Source organism: Musca autumnalis, unplaced genomic scaffold (genome assembly GCF_047663935.1).
Source record: "Musca autumnalis isolate F117 unplaced genomic scaffold, ASM4766393v1 scaffold_3, whole genome shotgun sequence".
Classification (NCBI taxonomy): Eukaryota; Metazoa; Arthropoda; class Insecta; order Diptera; family Muscidae; genus Musca; species Musca autumnalis.
In genome coordinates, this window is record NW_027411866.1 from 59,383,296 (window position 1) to 59,406,827 (window position 23,532).

General features: G+C 40.1%; 2 protein-coding genes across 9 annotated transcripts in view; one reads left to right on the forward strand and one right to left on the reverse strand.

Annotated features, from left to right (window-relative positions):
- The window catches only part of Socs16D (Suppressor of Cytokine Signaling at 16D), a 174,632-nt gene that overhangs the window by 139,303 nt on the left and 11,797 nt on the right, over positions 1 to 23,532 (reverse strand). For all 8 annotated transcript variants that reach the window (XR_012411933.1, XR_012411934.1, XM_073979020.1 and 5 more), the window contains exons 2-3: positions 13,393 to 13,664; positions 12,542 to 13,328 (exon numbers count right to left, since the gene is read on the reverse strand). Coding sequence is in view for 6 of the 8 variants with exons in the window: in XM_073979020.1 (XP_073835121.1) it covers positions 12,542 to 13,328; positions 13,393 to 13,653 (1,048 nt within the window). In the remaining 2 variants the exon portion in view is untranslated. The remainder of the gene's footprint in view (positions 1 to 12,541; positions 13,329 to 13,392; positions 13,665 to 23,532) is intronic.
- On the forward strand, positions 19,512 to 22,283 carry LOC141399754 (uncharacterized). The gene is made up of 2 exons (XM_073979024.1): positions 19,512 to 22,031; positions 22,091 to 22,283. The coding sequence occupies exon 1, from the start codon at positions 19,717 to 19,719 to the stop codon at positions 21,829 to 21,831; it is 2,115 nt and encodes a 704-aa protein (XP_073835125.1). The 5' UTR covers positions 19,512 to 19,716; the 3' UTR covers positions 21,832 to 22,031; positions 22,091 to 22,283.

A 23,532-nucleotide genomic window follows, 5' to 3' on the forward strand; every position in this document is an offset into this window, starting at 1 on the left:
TAGTGTGTAAGTTACCATAGGCATACTTTTAGGGCGGGAAAAATGCACTCCATGTGACAACTACATCGGTCACAAATGAGTTGATAATGTTCGTTTCTCAGGCCAACTGCATGTGTATTTGTTGTATAATTGAATTATGTGGTTTTGATATAATAGGCATGTAAACTCCTACGTTACGAGGCGATAACCCGGGATACAGTAACCTCGCCACGGCAGAGCTAGCCGATTAGAACTTGAAACATGCCCTGTATTCGAGATTGTCGAAAATAATTGTTGATCATTTTTTAGTATTGACTCGCTCGTGACACCCCCATACAGTGATCGACATTCGTTTAAGCGCAACCCATCTTTTTTGTTTATACGCGAATTAAACTACATTTATTTGGGATTTTCTTTATAAAACAATTAGTTTTATTACAATTTATCGAATTAGGCACAAAAATTAGTCTGTGGAAAATTCTCTATAAAAATCTGAAAAATGGTAAGACATTCGTTTAAGCGCATCCTATTTTATACTGAAAAATGTGGGCTTAATATCAAGTTTAAGCCAGAGTTCGAAAATAAACAGTACACTAACATAGCGTACCGCTCCGAGAACAGTATCACTAAAATATTTTTAGCGTTAGTGTTCCGGAACACAAACACTAAAAAATATTTTAGTGATACTGTTCCGGAGCACAACGAAAAACGTAGTGTACCACATTTTGGTACACTAAAAACGTTGGGTACCGCAGTCGGAACACTAAAAATCGTAGTGCTCCGCAGTCGGAACACTAAAAATCGTAGTGTTCCGCAGTCGGAGCACTAAAAAATCGTAGTGTACCACATGTCGGAACACTAAAAAATAACGTAATGATAATGTACCACACACGAGTTTATTATGATTTGGGAGGAAAATTAAATATTTATAATTTTTGAGATAAGTACAAATTAAGACATAAAACACAGATACACCTGTTATATCCATGTATGTATACATATTAATTAATAACGTTGGGAACTTAAGTAGAAAATATGACAAACTTTAATTCGGTTCTTGTACAATGGCGCACTAAAAATTGTAGTGTTCTGACTGTGGATACATAGAAAATACCACAAAGGAGTTTATTATGATTAAATATTTTATAATTGTTTTTTAATAAATACAAATTAAGAAATAAACTATAATAGAACACGTGAAAAACGTCTGATTTGATTTTTGGAGAATGGATCAATAAAAATCGTAATGTTCCGACTGCCGGATCTCTAAAAATCGAAACAATGGATCAATAAAAATCGTAGTGTTCGACTGCGGAGCACTAAAAATCGTAGTGTTCCGACTGCCGGATCTCTAAAAATAGAAACAATGGATCAATAAAAATCGTAGTGTTCCGGCTGCCCGATCTCTAAAAATCGAAGCAATGGATCAATAAAAATCGTAGTGTTCGTCTGCGGAGCACTAAAAATCGTAGTGTTCCGACTGCCGGAACACTAAAAATTTTAGTGTTCCGACTGCCGGATCTCTAAAAATCGAAACAAAGGATCAATAAAAATCGTAGTGTTCGGCTGCGGAGCACTAAAAATTGTAGTGTTCCGACTGCCGGATCACTAAAAATTTTAGTGTTCCGACTGCCGGATCTCTAAAAATCGAAACAAAGGATCAATAAAAATCGTAGTGTTCGGCTGCGGAGCACTAAAAATCGTAGTGTTCCACGAGCCGCAACACTTAACAAATAACGTAAAGGTAATGAACCACACATATGGTTCTTATGATCTGTGTGGAAATGTTAGATTTTTTGATAGGCATTTTACATGTAAATGTGTCCAAAATTTAGTGGCATAATAATGTTCATTTTTGTTTTCATAATAACACTATCTTGTTATGAATACAAAAATAAACATAATTATGTCGGGTTTTTATATAACACATAGTAAAGTTGCCTGCTACTTTGTGGTACCAATAAAAATATCTAAAATATATAAATATTTCATCTAAAAATTTAAATAAAAATCCTCTGGGGCACATAATACACTGTGCAACAAAATTTCTGTGCGGTGGAAAATTCCTTTTGGAGATGAAAGCCCTTAGTGAGTATATTAAGAACCCGAAAGGAAATTTTCCCCATAGGTCAAGTTTCTGAGATATCGCGCGATGAATTTTTTGAATTTTCGCCTATGATGCTTGAGAAAATAGCTATATATCTCTGTTTCCCGTTATTGTAGCTTCGTTTTGAGATTACATGTCTGCAGTCAAATCGAATGGCGAATCTTTTTGTAGAACATTTCATTCTTCTAACTCAATTCCTTTCATGTCCTTTTCGTCCTTTCTTTCTTGAACCGTAGTAAAAGTACCACAAGATGAGATTTTACAGCATCCAAATATTCCACAAAAATATTGTTCAGAGAATTTAAGGTAAGGTTCTCATTGACAACTAATCGATATTGTCACGTTTTCATTGTCCTTTTTGACATTTACCCGGTTTTTGTTCAGAAAAACCTATGTTTTGTTTTTTTTTATACCCTCCACCATAGTATGGAGGGTATATTAAGTTTGTTTTTCCGTTTGTAACGCATTGAAATACTCTTGTGCGACCCTATAAAGTATATATATTCTTGATCAGGGTAAAATTCTAAGTCGATCTGAGCACATCCGTCCGTCCGTCCGTCTGTGGTAATCACTCTAGCATCCACAAAAATGGAGATAGGACGCTGAAATTTTGGCAAAATGCGTCTTTTGTTTGCAGGCAGGTCAAGTTCGATGATGGGCTATATCGGTCCACGTTTTGGTATAGCCCCCATATAACGGTACCCCCCGATTTACGGTATTTTGACGTTTTTAGCTACATTTTCAGGCCGATTTAGCTATACTTTGACATTTAGGGTTCTTAAGTGTCAACTTATACAACAAAACTTGTGGACAAAGGTCCACGTTTTGGTATAGCCCCCATATAACGGTACCACCGATTTAAGGTATTTCGACGTTTTTAGCTACATTTTCAGACCGATTTAGCTATATTTTGACATTTAGGGTTCTTAAGTGTCTGTAAACTTATAACACAAAACTTGTGGACATAGGTCCACGTTTTGATATAGCCCCCATATAACAGTACCCCCGATTTACGGTATTTTGACGTTTTTAGCTACATTTTCAGACCGATATAGCTATAATTTGATATTTAGGGTTCTTAAATGTCAATAAACTTATGTGACAAAACTTGTGGACATAGGTCCACGTTTTGGTATAGCTCCCATATAACGGTATCCCCCGATTTACGGTATTTTGACGTTTTTATCTACATTTTCAGACCGATTTAGCTATCAATTGACATTTAGGGTTCTTAAATGTCAATAAACTTATATAACTAGAGGACATATTGGCAATTTTATTAGCTTTCTAATGGTATACATATAAGCTTAATCGGTTACTTAAAATCGGTACAAAATCCGGGTTTTATATCGCTATATCCGGTTCAAAATATTAGATAACCGGATCTATTCTCCAAGAAAATTTGTCATTAACGTGTTCAGCATATCGGGAGCTATATATGGTAAATATTTCAGATACATCCCAGATGTCAATGTAAGCGATAACCAATAGGTATGTCTACCTACCAATACATAACAAATAACGAATATACAAAAAAAACAAAACATAGGTTTTTCTGAACAAAAACCGGGTAAATGTCAAAAAGGACAATGAAAACGTGACAGTATCGATTAGTTGTCAATAAGAACCTTACCTAAAATTCTCTGAGCAATATTTTTGTGGAATATTTGGATGCTGTAAAATCTCATCTTGTGTGTGGTGGTAGATTCGCCATTCGATTTGACTGAAGACATGTAATCTCAAAACGAAGCTACAATAACGGCAAACAGAGATATAAAGCTATTTTCTCAAGCATCATAGGCGAAAATTCAAAAAATTCATCGCGCGATATCTCAGAAACTTGACCTATGGGGAAAATTTCCTTTTGGGTTCTTAATATACTCACTAAGGGCTTTCATCTCCAAAAGGAATTTTCCACCGCACAGAAATCTTGTTGCACAGTGTATTATGTGCCCCAGAGGACTTTTATTTAAATTTTTAGATGAAATATTTATATATTTTAGATATTTTTATTGGTACCACAAAGTAGCAGGCAACTTTACTATGTGTTATATAAAAACCCGACATAATTATGTTTATTTTTGTATTCATAACAAGATAGTGTTATTATGAAAACAAAAATGAACATTATTATGCCACTAAATTTTGGACACATTTACATGTAAAATGCCTATCAAAAAATCTAACATTTCCACACAGATCATAAGAACCATATGTGTGGTTCATTACCTTTACGTTATTTGTTAAGTGTTGCGGCTCGTGGAACACTACGATTTTTAGTGCTCCGCAGCCGAACACTACGATTTTTATTGATCCTTTGTTTCGATTTTTAGAAATCCGGCAGTCGGAACACTAAAATTTTTAGTGATCCGGCAGTCGGAACACTACAATTTTTAGTGCTCCGCAGCCGAACACTACGATTTTTATTGATCCTTTGTTTCGATTTTTAGAGATCCGGCAGTCGGAACACTAAAATTTTTAGTGTTCCGGCAGTCGGAACACCACGATTTTTAGTGCTCCGCAGCCGAACACTACGATTTTTATTGATCCATTGCTTCGATTTTTAGAGATCCGGCAGTCGGAACACTACGATTTTTAGTGCTCCGCAGTCGAACACTAAGTTTTTTATTGACCCATTGTTTTGATTTTTAAAGATCCGGCGGTCGGAACACTACAATTTTTAGTGATCCGGCAATCGGAACACTACGATTTTTAGTGATCCTGCGGTAGAAACACTGCGATTTTTAGTCCTCCACAACCGAACACTACAATTTTTATTGATCCATTGTTTCGATTTTTAGTGATCCGGCAGTCGGAACACTAAAATTTTTAGTGATCTGGCAGTCGGAACCCTACGATTTTTAGTGATCCGGCAGTCGGGACACTACGATTTTAAGTGCTCCATTGTCCAAAAATCAAATCAGATATTTTACACATTTACTTCTAATTTTTAAATGGTTTTATTTAGCTCACCCCGTTTGTTTTATTATTTATTAATATGTATTTATTTATCCTAAAAACATAAAATATTTAATTTCCCTCATAAATTATAATAAACAGACGATTACCTTAACGTTATTTTTAGCGTTTTGGCTCGTGGTACGCTACGATTTTTAGTGCTCCACAAACGAACACTACAATTTTTATTGATCCATTGTTTCAATTTTTTAGAGATCCGGCGGTCGGAACACTACACTTTTTAGTGATCCGACAGTCGGAACACTACGATTTTTAGTGATCCGGCAGTCGGAACACTACGATTTTTAGTGCTCCATTGTCCAAAAACCAAATCAGATGTTTTTCACATTTTCTTTTAATTTTTATTTATTAAAAAAAATATATATATAATATTTAATTTCCTCAGAAATCATAATAAATTAATGTATGGTTCTTTACCTTATAGTTTCGAAACGTGGTACAAAACGATTTTTAGTGCTCCGGCACAACGATCTTTCTGCTTCATTCCACAAAAACAAAATATTGTTTTTTCATAATTTTGACCATATTTCGCAATGTGTTTAACTAATTTAAACATACATGGATGTAACAGTTTATCTTAATTTTTATTTGATCAAATTTAACCAAATATTTAATTTTCCTAAGAAAACATAATACCTTTATTATTTTTTAGTGATCCGGCAGTCGGAACACTAAAATTTTTAGTCCTCCGCAGTCGGAGCACTACGATTTTTAGTGCTCCGGCAGTCGGAACACTAAAATTTTTAGTGCTCCGCAGTCGGAACACTACGATTTTTAGTGCTCCGCAGTCGGAGCACTACGATTTTTAGTGCTCCGGCATGCGGTACGCTACGATTATCGTTGTGTTCCGGTACAGTATCACTAAAATATTTTTTAGTGTTTGTGCTCCGGAGCGGTACACTATCGTAGTGTACCTATCCACCTTGGTACGGTACAGAACGGTACGGTACGATATTATAGTGTTTATTTTCGAACACTGGTTTAAGCCAACACTTATGGTAAATTATTTCTTAGTAGGGCCTATGCTTTCCTCCATGGAGAAAAATCGCGAATTGCAATTGTTGTTATAAGATGGTGATCCAATAGAAACCAATAGAAATTCGTTGTGAAAAATAGAAGTTATGCCAGTTTAATCTTAGAAACCCCGATTTTCACTGCATTTATAAAAAAACGAAGTGAACCAAAGGTATTTTCGTTATCCATGGACCCCAACACGATAGAAATTTTGCATCAGAATTCTTTAATATTTTTCAAAATACAAGAAATCCGGAGGTTCCGTTCTACGGGAGCTATATGAAGACGCAAACCTATACCGAGAAATGTCAGGTGGAAAGTTGTATACTCCCAACGAAGACTTTATACAAAATGTCAGCCATTTAAGTCTGATGTTGAGGCCACACCCTTCAAAATATCGGAAATCGAGAGGAACCGTTTTATATGAAGATGTGGAACCATGCGGACAAGTTTCAGGTGAAGGGGATAATCAAGAAATTCGACAATTTAGGAACTAAAGTAGTAGCATATGCTGACGACGTTGTCATTTTAATTAGTAGAAAATTCTTGTCGACGCTATCAGAACTGATGTAGGGTGCGCTGGTAAAGCTCTCTCGCTGGGCTCACCACAATTGTCTTGGGGTGAAACCGGCAAAGACTGAGCTGGTACTATTCACCAGAAAAAGAAATATTGCCGAATTTGTGCCGCCAATACTGGATGGTGTGCGGTTGGATCTCTCTACGGAGGCGAAATACCTGGTAGTGGTCCTGGGCCATCGACTAAGATGGAAAAGGAACACGGGGGGAGAACCAAGAGGGGTCTGATTGCGCTCTATTCCTGTAAGAACTCTGTAGGCAAGAGTTGGGTCGCAGACCACATGTAATACACTGGTTGTATAGGACAGTGGTCTGTCCCATTTCGACCTATGGTTGTCTCGTCTGGTGGCATGCCCAAAGCAATAATTCTAATCTGTCCAAGTTAGCTACTGTGCAACGAGCTGCGTCAATTCTCATTACTGGAGCAGCAAGAAGCACCCCTCAGACAGCATTGAATGCCATACTGAACGTCCAGCCCATGGATATTCTTGTACAGTATCAAGCATCACGAACTGCCTTGAGGCTTAAGGAGTTAAATCTGTGGCGTTGTTCACATCTTGGACATGCTAGTGTTCTACAGCGGATATGTAGTCAGATTGGACTAAGAGATTGGGAGATGAGACTGACTACATCTCACCAAGCTGAAGTAATAATCCCAGACAGAAGTGAATGGGAACATGGCAGACCACTTCCCGATAGCCAATCAATCTTCACCGATCCGGTTTGGAAAGCCTTGGAGCTACTAGTGGGAATGACGGACCTTGTATATAAGATAGTCACTGTTTACGTGGACAGCCAGGCTGCTCTAAAAGCGTTAAGGTCATACACTATTAAATCTAGGACTGTTCAAAGTTGTAGGTCTATCTTAAAACATGTAACGTAGTTGTTAAGTTTTGCTGGGTTCCAGGGCATTGCAATGCTGATTGAAACGAGGTAGTTGACGAATTAGCAAGACGAGGCTCCCAATTCTCGGACCTCAGGGTGGAGAATTGTGTCAATCCATCTCTCTACTTTTTCCTTGACAAGCTCAGTAAGCTCTATGCAGAGAAAACCGTTAAAATTTGGCAAGACGTACCTGGTTGTAAGGTATCTAATTCAATCTGGCCGGCAATCTCAAGGCGTAGAACTGCGTCCCTCCTCTCACTGTGCAAGTCAGAAATCATAATCGATGTTGGGGTCATAACTGGCCATTGCGGAATAAGATATATGACATGCAAGTGTGATGACAATAACATTGAGTATTCTAGGTTATGAGGAGGAATGGTCAAAAGAAATAGACTATTTGGTGTACATGTGATTGAATCTCTCTCTTACTTCTCCTCTATTGACCCTACAGTTCTGGTAGTATACTGCAAGAGCCTTAAGTGGCTCTGGGGCGGGTCAGTATAGACTTTTTTTAATCAATCTTTCTTCTTAAAGCAATCTGATTTCTCCTCTACATTTACTTATTCTTCTAATTCTTCTCTCTTGTCTTTTCACTTTCCACTTCCCTCCTTTCCCACCTTTCCAACTTAATCCACCATCTCCTCCCACATAGCACACTTCGTCATCATCAACAGCCATACATTATCATCTACAGTCACACAGCACCATAACATGCATCACATCATACGTTTCTTCCACACCATCAACATATGTATGCACACATCACCATATAGCCACCAGTCACACATCAGCATCATCTGCAGTCACACAGCAACATATAGTAGTCTCATCCATAACAAGCTTCACATCATACTTTCATTATACACTATTACCATATGCATGCACACATCACCATATAGCCGCATCTACCGGAACACCTCTTCAACAACACACATAGCCACATTCTTCATCTACAAACAAATAACCCAATGTACACACCATCACATCACAACAACATCATCTCTACAATACACATAATTCAATAGTCAGGATGATCACAATGGACCTCAAGGTCTCCGGGTGGAGTGGCTGGCAGCACGGCAGTTGCGAATCTTAAACCTAACCTAGGTCTGACATATACTTTAATTCTATGTTATTAAAATAAGTGCTGATGCAAGAAAAAAGTTCGGGCCGGAAGAATTAATTGTATGGACTTAAACTCAACGGAATATTGATGTCGACGATTTGATGGTTCCAAATTCTAGACCTAGAATGTGGTTCTGTTGTATATTCTATATACAAATGCCTTTTGTGATCTTTGGCAAGATTTTCGAAGTTATAAAATGTAACATATTAACGGTTTTCACAAATGATGGTGCATATTTTTCGATAGGACTTGCCGCTTCCAAGCAAAATCCTGAAAACCTAAGATAAACCTAAAATTGTGAACTTTGAACGTGATTTATATAAAAATCATTCCAGTGTTTTTTTTTTTGGATTTTTCTCATCTATGAACATTGCTGTTTCAGAATCCGCAAAAACTTACCAAGTGTAAGCGGTTTTCATTCAAAGTTAATAAAGTTAGTTAAGGCGCAGCGTACGTGATCTTGTTTTGAACTTCTATATCTAAAAAAATGGTAAAACCTACAATAACACCATTAAGGTCAAACTTGAAGAGAATTTTCATTGCTTTTGTCCGAATACGATAGGACATGCGGTTTTCAAGCAAAATCATGAAAACCTAAAAATGTGAACTTTGACCGCGATTTATTTGAAAATCCCTCCGGCGATATTTTTGTTTTCTGATTTTGCTCATCTATGAACATTATAGTTTCAAAATCCACAAAAACTGCCCAGGTGTAAGCACCTAACATTTAAAGTTTGTTAAGGTGCAACTTGAAACAGTTGTATATCAACAATATTAAAATGTACTAGATCAACAATACCACTTTACCACCATTAATTAAAACCACTATTATATTTTTAAATGAGACATATATGTTGTACGCTTTAGTAACGAACTAGATAGATTGGTTTTAAAAAATGTTACCCCCATCGGATAAATTATAATAATTGTTCAACAAACATTCCAGACTACTTAAATCGGGAATATACAAGTTTGATCTTGCATATATAAATATACATTTTGGATATGCAAAAAAGTTGTTTGCATATGCAAGAAAAATGTTGTTTGCACCAGAAATCTTAGCCAACTCGCCACGAAGCCCCCAGCTGCCAACACTTCTGCAGTGACGCCGAAGCCGCCGCAATCAACTCCAACGATATCCAACCCATATACATTAAATACACTTATCGCATTTAATCACGAGTAGATTGTAAATTAGTTTTAATCGATAAAGATCCGATTTAACCCCCCAGGAAAGGGAGAATACTAGTCTTCTCATTTCGTAAGGTTTAGGAGGTCCTTATGGAGAACCTGGACGCGACTGAGCTTACCCCAGCCGACACGTATTTCAAACAATGTTCACACGAGCAGTTTATTATCGCCTTTGGTTGAAAAATATAATAAAAACAACGTGATAGTTACAACAATGGAATGTTCTGAAGAGCTATGAATTGCATACGAAAAATTTAACAGTTCTGGAGATATCGTGCTAAATGTATACAAATTATGGAATTTTTATATATATTACACTGTGCAACATTTTTAAGGTGATCTTGTGCAAACAATTCGAACTGAGGATTTTTTGAAAGTACAGACCCAAACGACAAGAAGCCCTAGTTGGGTTTTGTTGGTTAAATATTGAGTTTTTAAAGTAATTCGGGGCTATATCTCTGAAACCAATGCGAATCTTCTTCTGACCTCTGAAGCAAATTTGTAGGTAAGGACAAGAATAAAATATTTGTAGAAATAATGAACTCGAAAAACTACATTTATTGCCTCAAATAACAAAATATATGCAAAAATGCCACAATTTTTATATATTTCGCACCGTATCTCCAAAACCATTAATTTTTTTCTGAATATTTTCATTTGGAAAAATGTTCCCTGCAATGTAATACACAACTCTTCAGAACATGTCATTGTTCATAACATTTTTCAACGACGATTTAATAAAAATGTCAATAATCTAGTGAAATCCGAAATGCGAAAATAAACTGTTGGTGTGAACTGTGTTTGAAATACGTGTTGCAAAAGATATGATGCAAAATACTGATGAAACAACATGAAGTAAGCATTTTAGAGTTTCAGAATGTTCTAAAGAATTGTTGAGAACTTTATTTGGAAGATTTTTGCAAAACGTTACTTGGTTCAACTCCCAATAGTTTAGCCGATACTGACCAGAATTTCAGCAATTATGTAAAATTTTCTATATTTTATAGATTTTGATGCCCCAGATGGAGTTTTTCTTATGTGGTTTTTTCAAAAGATAAGTTCTACTAGTTTAGGGCTACAATATTGCTAAAGACAGCAAGGCCAAATTCCTATTCGTTTCTGAGATAAAGGCCTGATAAATGCAAAAAAGTGTAAATTTAGCCCGGTTTAGATGAGGCCATAAAATCCCAACTGGATCTGACAGGACAAAACCCTACTAGGGTTTTTGTAGTCTAAATATGTACTTTCAAAAAATGCATACTAGAAGTTGTTTGCATTTTCAGTGTTGCATAGTGTTATAAAAGTTGAGGCAATAAATGTAGTTTTTCGAGTTCATTATTTCTCCAAATATTTTATTCTTCCATAGAGGTCAAAAAGATTCGAATTGGTTTCAGAGATATAGCCCCGAATTGCTTTAAAATTTAATATTTAACCATGTTTAGATGGGGCCATAAAATTCAAGATTAATCTGACACAACAAAACCCAACTAGTGTTTTTGTCGCTTGGGTCGGTACTTTCAAAAAAATCTTCAGTTCAAATTGTTTGCACAAGAATACCTTTAAAATGTTGCACAGTGGCATTAAATTGGGTAATAATTTTTGTATTTACAATATGTAAATTTAAAATAGTCTTTTTGCATAGTATTTTTATCTAACAATACCTGTATAATGGGCTATAAGACTTCCTTTGTATATGTAAAATCTTTGTTCGAAGGTAGGGTTTGTTGCGCTGATTAGAAAATGTATAATTTTCATGGGCGGCGGATCCGGTTCGCCGGTTATTCGACCCGAAACGCCAGATTTAAAAACCTGTTTAACTGAATAGATTTCTGCAAATTGGATATCGTTTGAAAGCTTAAGGAAATACATAACACATAGTGTGCTTATTTAACCGGTTCGCCTCATAATGTATTTACGCGGATAATTTTTAATTTGACACTTATATCGCGATATCTCAAAATGGTAAGTCCTTATTAAAAATCGTTAAGACCATTCTTGTATACAATTTTTAAATGTACAACTTTAACTTTATTCCATTTTTGATAAGTCTTAGAGTTTTTTAGCAAAATCCAAAAAACTGCGTAAGGCCTCAAAAATGACCGTTGACCACGAATAACTTTTTTCACAAAAGGAATCAATGGGGTCTTTTAGGACATTGCTTCTAATGTTAAACCCTATGTATTAATAAGAACCAAAAATAGGCATACCTCCAAAATTTGACTTAAATTGGACAAGAAATAGGTAGTGCATAAAATTGCGCAGACTAATTATAAGGTCTAAGTGTATTCAACAAGCATGTGTGCATTTAATTCAGGGATGAATGAAACCATACTCTAGCGTCGATTTCATTTCGTGCGTTTTGTTATTCTCTTGTGCTCAGTCGTTGGCCGAACATCAACGAATGCAAAGGACGTAAAAACTGTTTTCTTTATGTTTTACTTAAATAGTGTTTGTACAGTAGAATTAATAGTTGTAATCTATTGTTTGTTATTTAAAATGACTTCTTTAATCTGACCATATCAAACAAATATACAAAATCTATTAAAAATAACATTTTTAAATTTTGTGCTCAATCGGAGAGTAAATTTAGTAATCTTGCCACTACAGTCACACATATTATTTTGTGCATCTTTGATTTAATTGGATCTTTCCAAATACATATAACATAACATTTATTTTCTTACCTCCATGATAAACGTGGTTATGGCAATAATGAGAATTACTCAGTGGGCTGTATATTATTTTTCGTTGTAAACTGTTATCGTACTGTTGACATGCGCTACGTTTAATACCATAGTAGAGATCGTAATCATGTATTTCAGAAAGTCCAGAAACATTAAAGCGCTGTACAGCTGATGTAATATTGTCCTGTTCCGATGGTATCGCTTTAAAATATCGTGTGTGATCTTGAAAATAGGGACACAACGTTTGTTTTATTTTAACAATGGATACAGGTGGCGGCGGAGGAGGAATTGACTGCGATGGCGAGTCGGAATCTAGTATATCCACACTGTTCCCCAGCGAGGAGCTCAACATGTTATTTGGTTCATCATATATATTGTCCATGTGTGAATTTAATATTGAATCGCTGGAGTAAAGATGCTTGTTACAATTGTACATGTCCTTCTCTGGAATATCATTACTTAGCATGTAACTGCCAGTTATTAAAACGCTTTCATCGTTGATATTGCCAATAGTTACTACGCTCATATTTGTGTTATCAGCGTTATTGTGGTCCTTCAAATGTTCAAACGATGACTGAGACGAGGTCCAACGTCTTAAACTGATTACAGGATTCTTTGTCATTGAGCGTACCAGTGTTGTTTGTGGTGAATCTTGAAACTCAGGTGGAGGGTCAATGGGAGCCAATGGCCCCTTCTTAAGTGTGTTGAAATTTTCTGCACTCATTCCACCTTCCGAACAATTATCCAGTGAATCAAACTGGGACACCTCACCATCACTTTCCACGATCTTTAAATATGGAAACAACGTACATAGTTAAAATATTAAATTTGGGATTTGCAAAGAATCTTACCTCTATGTCGAATTTGCATAAGCCCAGCCGGTAGGAATCCCCACTAGATATTGAACTATTTGTAGTAAGTGGTACACCAGAATCATCACTCAACGATGCAGCAGCGTTTAATTCAATACTGTTGGTACTTGTCAAATCATGGTGATGCGATGGAAACATTGAAAAACTATCGCTACTGCAAATACCAGCAATAACAGATGTCGTTCCCGGTGCACTCGTACTATCTTTATTTTTAACTGTAGAATCCATTGTCTTTTGCATTCACCATATATCTGTTATGAAATGTGGAATATTTATTTTTTTATTATATACAACTTCACATATATAGTATTGCGAAAGCAAAAATGAAGGTATTTAAAGGTAACGTGATACAAAACATCTTAACTTCTGAAAAGAACTTTAGTTGGTGTAATACTAATTATTTGTTACCTGAACAAATTGGTAGTAATAGTGTTATACTTTATCGCCCTTCAACCCCGGGTATGCAAAGGGGTTAGGTTTTTTATATTTACAAAAATAAGGTTTCTGGACTAAAATCGAGATGAGGAAAGCTAAGAGTAATTCTTGGCGGCTACATTTCGTAAGGTAATCCCAAAGGACCCCAAACCCATTGGGAACATCAAACGAAGTGATGGCACGAGGACGAACTCCGCTCTAGAGATTCTAGACCTCTTGGCAAAGACCTACTTTCCGGGATGCATGGATGCTAATTGTTATCCTAGTCTAGATTCGAATATAACCCAAACTCTCGACGAGAGGGTCTTCGTGGATAGGTTAACAAAATATACAAGGATTTCTTAGGCGATTAACAATTTTCCACCATATAAATCTCCTGGGCCGATGGTGTCGTGATCACCATACTGAATCTTATTTTTAGGGTTTTTCTGCTATTGACGCACATACCCGCACTTATATCCCGAAGGAAGTGATGCTAAGCTAATCGCTACCGAAGGGCTATAGGCCGGCATTGTCGTTGTCCATGGATCCCAACACGATATACAGGCATGTTCTGGTATTCACCTCTGCACCTCACGTGTATCGGACACACCTAAAGCTGTTCTGCAACACACTTTACACCTAGTTGGGGTGTATTCCTCACACTGTAATTTTGATGGCGAGAGCTGAGTGAATCCTTATTTTTTAAAGAAACTAATTGAAATTTTCTACAAAAAACTGCACAGGACTAAAATTTAATGTGTTTTCTATTAGCATTTAAAAAAATATTTAATTTTTTAACAAAATGTGATTAAAAAATGTATTTTTTCTTAAAGTATCAAATTTAACATGTACGAGCTCTTGTAGAAGTTCGTTTCTTTGTTTACGTCTGTTTCGTAAACAATCAAAAGAACAAAGCGTAGGTACGCACACACGCATGTGTATTCGTTGATGCGCCAACACAGACTGATATTTTTTCATTATTAATGATAAAGTTTGAAAGCTGTAATAAAGCTTTCCAAAGTTCTTTCGTGAAATATGAAAGCTCTTTTCACGTGAAATACAGAACATCTATTGCTTTCACAGGTGAAGTGCATGTGTGATGTGAAATGGATACACGGTGAATCCCAGAACATGCACGATAATTTTGCATCAGAACACTTGAATATTTTTCGGGTCAAATTTTGTAGCACAATGTCATTTATCGACATTTTTCGAAAAGTTTGCACATTCTTAAGGCAAAAACTGCCTGAAGGAGCGTTCCTATGCTTTTGCGATGCATTAGAGAGTTTTCAATTACTGTCTTGGCTACAATGTTTGTCTTTGTGTTGGATCGAAAATCTCAATGGTTTGGCTGTTATATGCCAAAATATCCAAAAAACGTCAGTAAAAAACTTAAAATCAAAATCGGGAGGCTCGATTTTCACGGTAGATATATGGTCTAGTGGACTTTTTTGCTCAGTTCAATCCCAGGTATCAGAAACGCGAAGGGCTCATTAAGGTTTTTTTCCTTCCATACAAATCGCCCCACCCTACATTTTTGTCCTTAAGGCCCCCATTCATTTATCAGTCTGTGCCGTCAGTCCGATGAAACCTTCCCTCGCCGGGGATAACAATCTTGGCGCGATGCGAGGGCTAGACGTCGCAGATCTCTCATTCAACTTCCTGTAGTGTTGAACTGGGAGGCTGTGATCGACCAAAGGTTATCCACTCATTGTCAGATACCAACTTAGTGCACTGAAAGTCAAAGTGTATCCTTGGATTGAGTGACATATATTTGGTAGCGATCTCCTACCAAAGTAATTGAGAGATCCCCTAACACCGGGGTGTTATGCGACCTCGTGCCTATCGGTGTTCCAAGGTTTGCAGTTAGGGTACCAACTGTATTCGTACGGAGCCTCGCTTGATACCTGGGCACCTCAGCGAGTAGTCAGTGCCCCAGTCATGGTAGTGGAGGGCTATGCCATGGCTGTACTCAGCTCCGCCATTACCGTCAATTTCTTATGGATAATTCAAACTTAAAACAAAACCACAACAACAATCCCAAACCATCTTCATTATCGACCCTTGCTTCGAACCCGGACAATGCCGCACCTCGTGCGAACACTCAACCCCTGGGCGGGGACGTCAACGAACCGACTCTGGACAATGTCAGTGACGCAATTAATAAGCAGAGCAGGGAATTGCTCGAGCTCCTGAGGGACAGTGAGAGTCTCCGACTCAGTCAGGAGAGCCCCCCTCCATGGGACTGGGAGAGTTGGGAGGATGATGAGATGGATATCACAATTATCCCATCTCAATCATCCACCGCTACTCTCTCTCGTGCTTTGGAGAGCTCTAACCTAACGGTTGAGGCTCCCTCTCCTTCAGGGGCTAAACTGTCGGTCGGTTTCGACAAACCAACCCTGAACAGGCAAGACGCCTTGGTTGAGGATGCTGTGGAGGAGGATACGTCGACGGCCTCCCCCATGTCTCCCTCTACCAAAGCCAATAAATCTCGGCAGAAGAAGGACAGGTATAACTACCGGAGAGCCATCTACTACTGTCGTAGATTTATTGGCAAGGACCCATCCGAGGTGACCCCGTCGGAATTTAGGGAAATTGGCCTGAAGATCAGATTTGTGAGGCGTTTTGAAAAGAAATACCCTCACTTTGAAAGGATCTCCCTGCCAATTGACCAGATCCCGACCCCTGTGGAGGCTGCAGTTTCCAGCTCAGCGGCTGAGAAAAGGGCAACCTCTATGCTGGGAAACCAAGTCACTCGTTGCCTAAAGACTATAGGCCGATTAGTCTTTCCTCTTTTCTCTTAAAGACTTTGGAAAGGTTGTTAGACTTAGAAATTAGAACTTTCTTCAGCAGTGACCTCATAAGCAATTCTCAACATGCTTATATTAAAGGTAAATCAACAGAAACTGCGCTACACTGTGTCGTAGGTTGTATAGAGAAGAATATGGGGGATTCGAATTTCACTTTGGCTGCCTTTCTGGACATAGAGGGTGCCTTTAATAACGTGAAGCTCGAATCCATTCATCTCGCTCTAGAATCACTGGGTGTCCCCTCTATCTTAATAGATTGGATTGACAGTATGCTTAGAAGCAGACTGATCAATTCTAATATTGGGGAGAGTTCTATTAGGAGATCTGTCACCAGGGGCACACCTCAAGGGGGAGTCTTATCCCCCTTGCTCTGGCTACTGGTGATAAATGGGATACTCTTGGAATTCGACAATTTAGGAACAAGGGTAGTTGCTTATGCGGATGATGTGGTAATCCTGATTAGTGGGAAATTCTTAACCACATTATCTGATTTAATGCAAAGGGCACTTGCTAAACTCTCACGCTGGGCTCACAACAATGGACTGGGTGTGAATCCGGCTAAGACAGAGCTGGTGCTCTTTACTAGGAAAAGAAAGATCAGCGAGTTCGTACCACCAACACTAGATGGAGTGCAGTTGAATCTCTCTACGGAGGCGAAATACCTGGGTGTGATTCTTGACCATCAACTTAGATGGAAAAGGAACACAGAGGAGCGCACCAAAAGGGGTCTAATTGCACTCTATTCTTGTAAGAACTCGATAGGTAAGAGTTGGGGTCTGAGACCAAATGTCGTACATTGGTTGTTCTCGACAGTGGTATGCCCCATTCTGACCTATGGGTGTCTTGTTTGGTGGCAGGCCCTGAATAGTAAGTCAAATTTGTCTAGACTAGCTAGTGTGCAAAGATCAGCCTCAGTTCTTATTACGGGGGCAATGAAGAGCACCCCTCAAGCAGCACTGAGTGCAATACTGAACATCCACCCTCTGGATGCTTCTGTTCAGTATCTAGCATCCCGTAGTGCCTTGAGGCTCAAGGAGCTTAATCTATGGCGTACTTCAGGGTCTGGACATGCTAGCATTTTACATCTTAGCAGTCAGATCGGACTATGTGGCGGTGGGTCTATATCCCTGCCAGAAGTGAATGGGAGCATGGCAGGCCACTACCCGATAGCCTCTCCATCTTTACTGATGGCTCTAAGATGGTCGAAGGTACTGGTGCGGGGGTGTACTGCAATGAGCTAAACATTAAACGCTCTTACAATCTTAATACGAATTGCAGTGTCTTTCAAGCGGAGGTCTTCGCAGTAATGAAGGCCTTAGAATTAATAGTAGGACTGACGGACGAAACAGGTAGGGCAGTCACAATCTATGTAGATAGCCAGGCCGCCCTTAAGGCGCTAAGGTCTTATACTATTAAATCTAGGATTGTTCAAAACTGTAGGTCCTTGTTAAAAACTTGTAACTCACGTGTTAGGCTATGCTGGGTACCAGGGCACTGCAATGTTGAGGGAAACGAGATTGTTGACGAATTAGCAAGACGTGGCTCCCAGTCCTCTAACCTTATGGTAGAGGACTACGTCAAACCCCCGCTTTGCTATTTTCTCGGCAAGCTTAGCCAGTTCTACGCAGAGAAAACCGAAAGGATATGGCAGGACGTACCTGGTTGTAAGGTATCAAAGTCTATCTGGCCGGCTATCTCGAGGCGTAGGACTGCGTCCCTTCTCTCACTATGCAAGTCGGAGATCAGGATCGCCACAGGAGTCATAACTGGCCACTGCGGCATTAGATCTATGACGTGCAAGTGGGATGGCAACAGCATTGAGTACTGTAGGCTATGTGAGGATGAGGAGGAAACGGAGACAATTGAGCACCTTTTATGTAAATGTCCTAGACTAATTGTCAAAAGGCATTTACTTTTTGGTGTACACGTGATTGAATCTCTTTCCTACTTTTCCTCTGTCGACCCAAAAATCTTGGTAGCGTACTGCAAGAGCCTTAAGTGGCTCTGGGGCAGTACAGTGCGGTCTTAATCTGCATCCGTATGTAGCATGTAGTATACCTATATTTACATATTTACTTATATCCATATTTTCCTTACTTTCATTTACTCTTCTCCTACTCTTGATTATTACTAATTACTGTATTTTCTTCTCCCTCCTCTCATCTATTCTGTACACTTCCATTTTCTCCCTCTCCTTCCTATCCAAACCCCCTACATAACCAACCATATCCCAAACACATAGCATTGGAACTCTCAAATTATCATCTTTGGCATCACCATAACAAACACCCTAACCAGCAAAAAAAAAATCATCATCTCCATTATGCATGCAATCACAATCACCATATATTCAACACAATAACCTGATTTACCTAACTACATCACAACAACAACACCAGCAATCACCAATAACAAACACAATAACCAGCAAAATCATCATCTCCATTATGCACACAATCACCATATACTCAACACAATAACCGGATTCACCTAAGTACATCACAACAAAACACCATCAATCAACAATAACAACAATAGTCTGGATGATCACAATGGACCTCAAGGTCTCCGAGTGGAGTGGCTGTCAGCATTGGCAGTCACGCATCCTGAACCTAACCTAACCTAACCTTCTGTATGTGTGACTGACAAGTGTGTAGCACGAACCATCAGTCAAGTCTAAAAATCTTGAGTTTCTCCTCCAAAAATGAATGAATTCTACGTTTTTTGAGTTCCAACACCAACATTATTTTCTGTTTTTCAAAATTGTTTATTGACAATTTAAAAATAAACACAATTCACCTAGACTGATGGGGGGGGTTCATTTTGAAATCAAAACTATTTCCCAGCTAGCATTTGGAACCCACGGGAGTTGCCAATCTTCTACTGGGCGCGTCTTCCCGGGTGGCGGATGGGAAGGGGGTTTCTGAGATATGCGGGGTCGGCAGCGCCCGAGGGAAACTGAAGGTGTTTACTGTCTCCACATATCTCAGAAACCCTGGGGGTTTGTTTCTCTTTCAAACCCCCCGTGGACCAAAATTGGATCGGGGTAGTTCCCTTAAATAAATCAACTAAGATGGGTAAAAGACGTAAAAGGAGTAAAGTTACGGTGCAGGGAGTTAATAACCCAGTACCGGCGGTAAGCGTTGGTGAGATCACAAGCCACGTACCGTCGAGATCAAGCGATTGTGATCCGGCTGTCTCAGGTGTGGATGCCTTGGCACCTACAGCCGTAACTGCTACAAGTGCAGTATATACAACCCGAATTATTGTTGACGGACCGGTTTTTCAAAAGAATAATGCTTTAGCCAAAACTGGTGTTAATCAGTCCACGGCTGACAGGACCGAAGTTTTGGGCGGGGACGACCTACATCTCAAAGTGATTGGGGACAGTCTGGAGAGACAGAGTAGGGAACTCCTTGACCAACTGGAGAGACTTGTTCCGACCGTACCACCAGAGGACATGCTCAACAATCTCACCCTCACTGACGACGAACTGGACATTACGGTGATCCCAGCTGAGTCAACAAGAAGGTCTGATGACGACATGTCCACTGACGGTGATGTGGTCGAAGAGGTTGTGAACCTTGGTTCGCAACCACAGACAAGTCGCAACCAGTCTGGTCCTGTATCGGCACCAGCCGATACTAAGCTTCGAAGGCAGATTGCCACGGAGTCAATGGATGTTGATGGAGAACCTAGAGATGATCCATCAACAGCCACTGACTCTAAGTCGATGACCATCGAGGGGGAATCAACGGAAGCTCCAACAATTGCCACTGACTCTGAGTCTCCGGCCTGCGTTGGGGAATCCAAGGAAACCTCATCGACGGACACCGACGCAGACGCAATTTCCGCCAAAGAGGCTTCAGATACGAGGCACTACAAGCGTGCAGCTTCGTATCTGCGCAAGTTCGTGGGAAGGGACGCGAGCTCGCATACTAGGAGAGAGATCATGTTCATCAAGAGCAAGCTGAAGTACATGCGGAAATTCGAAAGAATTTATCCAAATGCACCCAGATGCGAGCTCCTGGTGGACAAAATCTTTCTCCCGAACCCTGCTTCAGCTTCAGCCAAAGACTCAGTAGAGACTGCGGCGACAAGCAAAAAGGTGGAGGTGAAGCCTGCTGCTTCTGACAGCAAGGTGGAACCTAAAGCTGTTCCGAAGCCGAACCCGAGCCAGAAGGGACTGGAAAAGGATAAGGGGCATAATCCGACTCCAAATGATTCTCGTAAGAGTAGTCAACTGGAGAAGGTGACTGTCCCAAATCCGGCTCCTACCCCAACTAATGAGGGTAAAGCGGACGAACAGAAGGTGCCTAAGACCTGCGCAAGCCACTCGGGAGTAACGACGGGTGGATCGACTGGGACACCATCGACTTCGGAGAAGACGAACAAGTCCTCGCAGTCAAAGACTGTGAAGCGAGTTCGCTCTTCAGAAGGCCCTCAGCCTTCGCCAAAGAAGACGATGATCTCTCAGACGGTCAACACGGCGAACTCCTACGCTGGTGTCCTTGCTCACAAAGCCAAGGGAAGCAGCACCAGTACTGAGAAGGCGTCCACCTCCTCAGGAAAAGCTGTTACCAAGGCACGTGAGCGAGGACGTAGGAAACCCTACGCCAAAACGGCCACGGTGGCAAACGATGACGAGCTCCTAGTAGCAATCATCGACCGAGCTGACCCCTTCGGGAAAATCAGCGAAAGTCACTGGTTGCTCTTCGAGACTCGGCTTCGTTTAGCCATTGTGTCCACTGAGGCGAACCAGGGTGACCGTCAGTTTGGTGGCGCCTTCCTTCACAAGGGAGTTAAAGTCATTAAATGTCTCAACAGGAGCTCGCAAGAGTACCTTAAGAAGACAGTTAATGGCTTTGATGAACTTTGGGAGGGGGCAAAAATTGCTGCGGTGTCTATAACGGAGATTCCGTCCAGGAAGGTATTCCCAGCATGGGTTCCCCCACCTACCGTGGATAAGGAACTTCTGCTGAGGATGCTGGAGCTCCAGAACCCCGGTTTCCTTACTAAGGACTGGACTGTAATGAGTCTCACCCCTTGTAAGGAGAATGGAGGGATGGACATTAAGATGGCGGTAGACTCCTCAGGAGAGGAGTACCTTAAGATTCGTGAGGGAAAACTGAACTTCGGTTCAGGATGGGTTCGGTTCCGACTGAGTCCACCTCGCGGAAGTCAGTAGGAGTAGGCAGGCGGCAGGTGCTACGCATTTTGCAGATTAATCTGCATCATTGTAAAGCAGCTGCCGCCGAACTACTCCTGTCCCTCACGAACTCAGAGGTAGACATTGTTCTAGTCCAGGAACCTTATATATATAAAAATAAGGTCTCTGGACTGAACAATGCCAACTTCGAGGTCTTTGCATCGTCCGAAGGGGACAAGGTGAGGACCTGTGTGGTAGGTAGGAAGAACCTCAATCTAATCTTTCTATCTAATTACAGTAATGGAGACATGTGCACGGTGCGACTGGAGAACGGCAGGGAGAAGGCCACTCTCCTGTCCTCAATCTACATGCCGTATGAGGACCCTGATCCACCAAATCAGGGGGTACACAGGCTGCTGAAGGAGAACCTGGGCGTTTGTAACGTTATCCTTGGATGTGACGCCAACGCCCACCATTTTCACTGGGGCAGCAAAGACGCAAACACTAGAGGTGAGTCGATTTTCAATTTTATATTATCTTACAATCTAAGAATATGTAATATAGGAAACGATCCCACCTTTAAAATTAGAGGCAGGGAGGAGGTCATTGATCTAACCCTGTCTAATTTAGATGATTCTGTCGTCAGGAACTGGAGGGTATCCAACAAATGCTCCTTTTCGGATCATATGAGGATATACTTTGAAATCTCTTTCGACGGAGTCCGCCAAAATCCTTATAGGAACCCGAGAAGGACGGACTGGGGAAGGTTCACTGATCTGACGAACCATCAACTGACACTTCCCGGAAGGATAGAAACAGTTGCTGAGCTTAACAGTAAGGTGTCCAACCTAACAGAAATCCTTCTTCGCTGCCATAAGGATGCCTGTCCATTAACTTATCCTGGGAAGAAATCCCAACCGGTGTGGTGGAACAAGGATCTTGGCGAACTACGGAAAAACACCAAAAAGTTGTACAACAAGGCGCACTCGACGAAACTTGACAGTGACTGGGAATCGTATAAAGCGAGTTTCACCAAATACAAGAGTGAAATCAAGCGCGCCAAAAAGAAGTCATGGGTTTGTTTCTGTGAGTCTGTAGAAGGGGTAAACGACGCTGCCAGATTCCGTAAGATACTCTCGAAGGACCCCAAATCCATCGGTAGTGTCAAAAAACCGGACGGCACGTGGACAGACTCAGGTCTTGAGACTCTAAACCTTCTAGCTGAGACCCACTTCCCTGACTGCACGGATGCCAGTAACCTTCACATTGAATGTGACAACTTCCAAGTCCAAGAGTCAGTGGACGAGAGCCTCATCGATAAGGTTGTAAGCAGAAACAAAATAAAGTGGGCAGTAAGTACATTCAAACCCTATAAGTCACCTGGTCCAGATGGAGTAATTCCTGCGATGCTTCAATTTGCTGCACCGCAGATATACCAAATTCTGGAGGAGATCTTTAGGGCCTGTTTGTTTCTTTCCTGCGTACCAGATCTGTGGAAAGAGGTAAAGGTAACTTACATCCCCAAAGCGGGGAAAGTCAGTCACTCTGCACCGAAAGACTACAGACCTATTAGTCTATCCTCCTTTCTCCTCAAGACACTCGAACGACTGATCGATCTGGAGATTAGGAGCTTTGTAGACACTGCCTCGCTGAGCGACTCGCAGCATGCCTACATGAAAGGTAAATCTGTCGAAACTGCTCTTCATGAGGTCGTGGGTTTCATTGAGAGAAATATGGAGA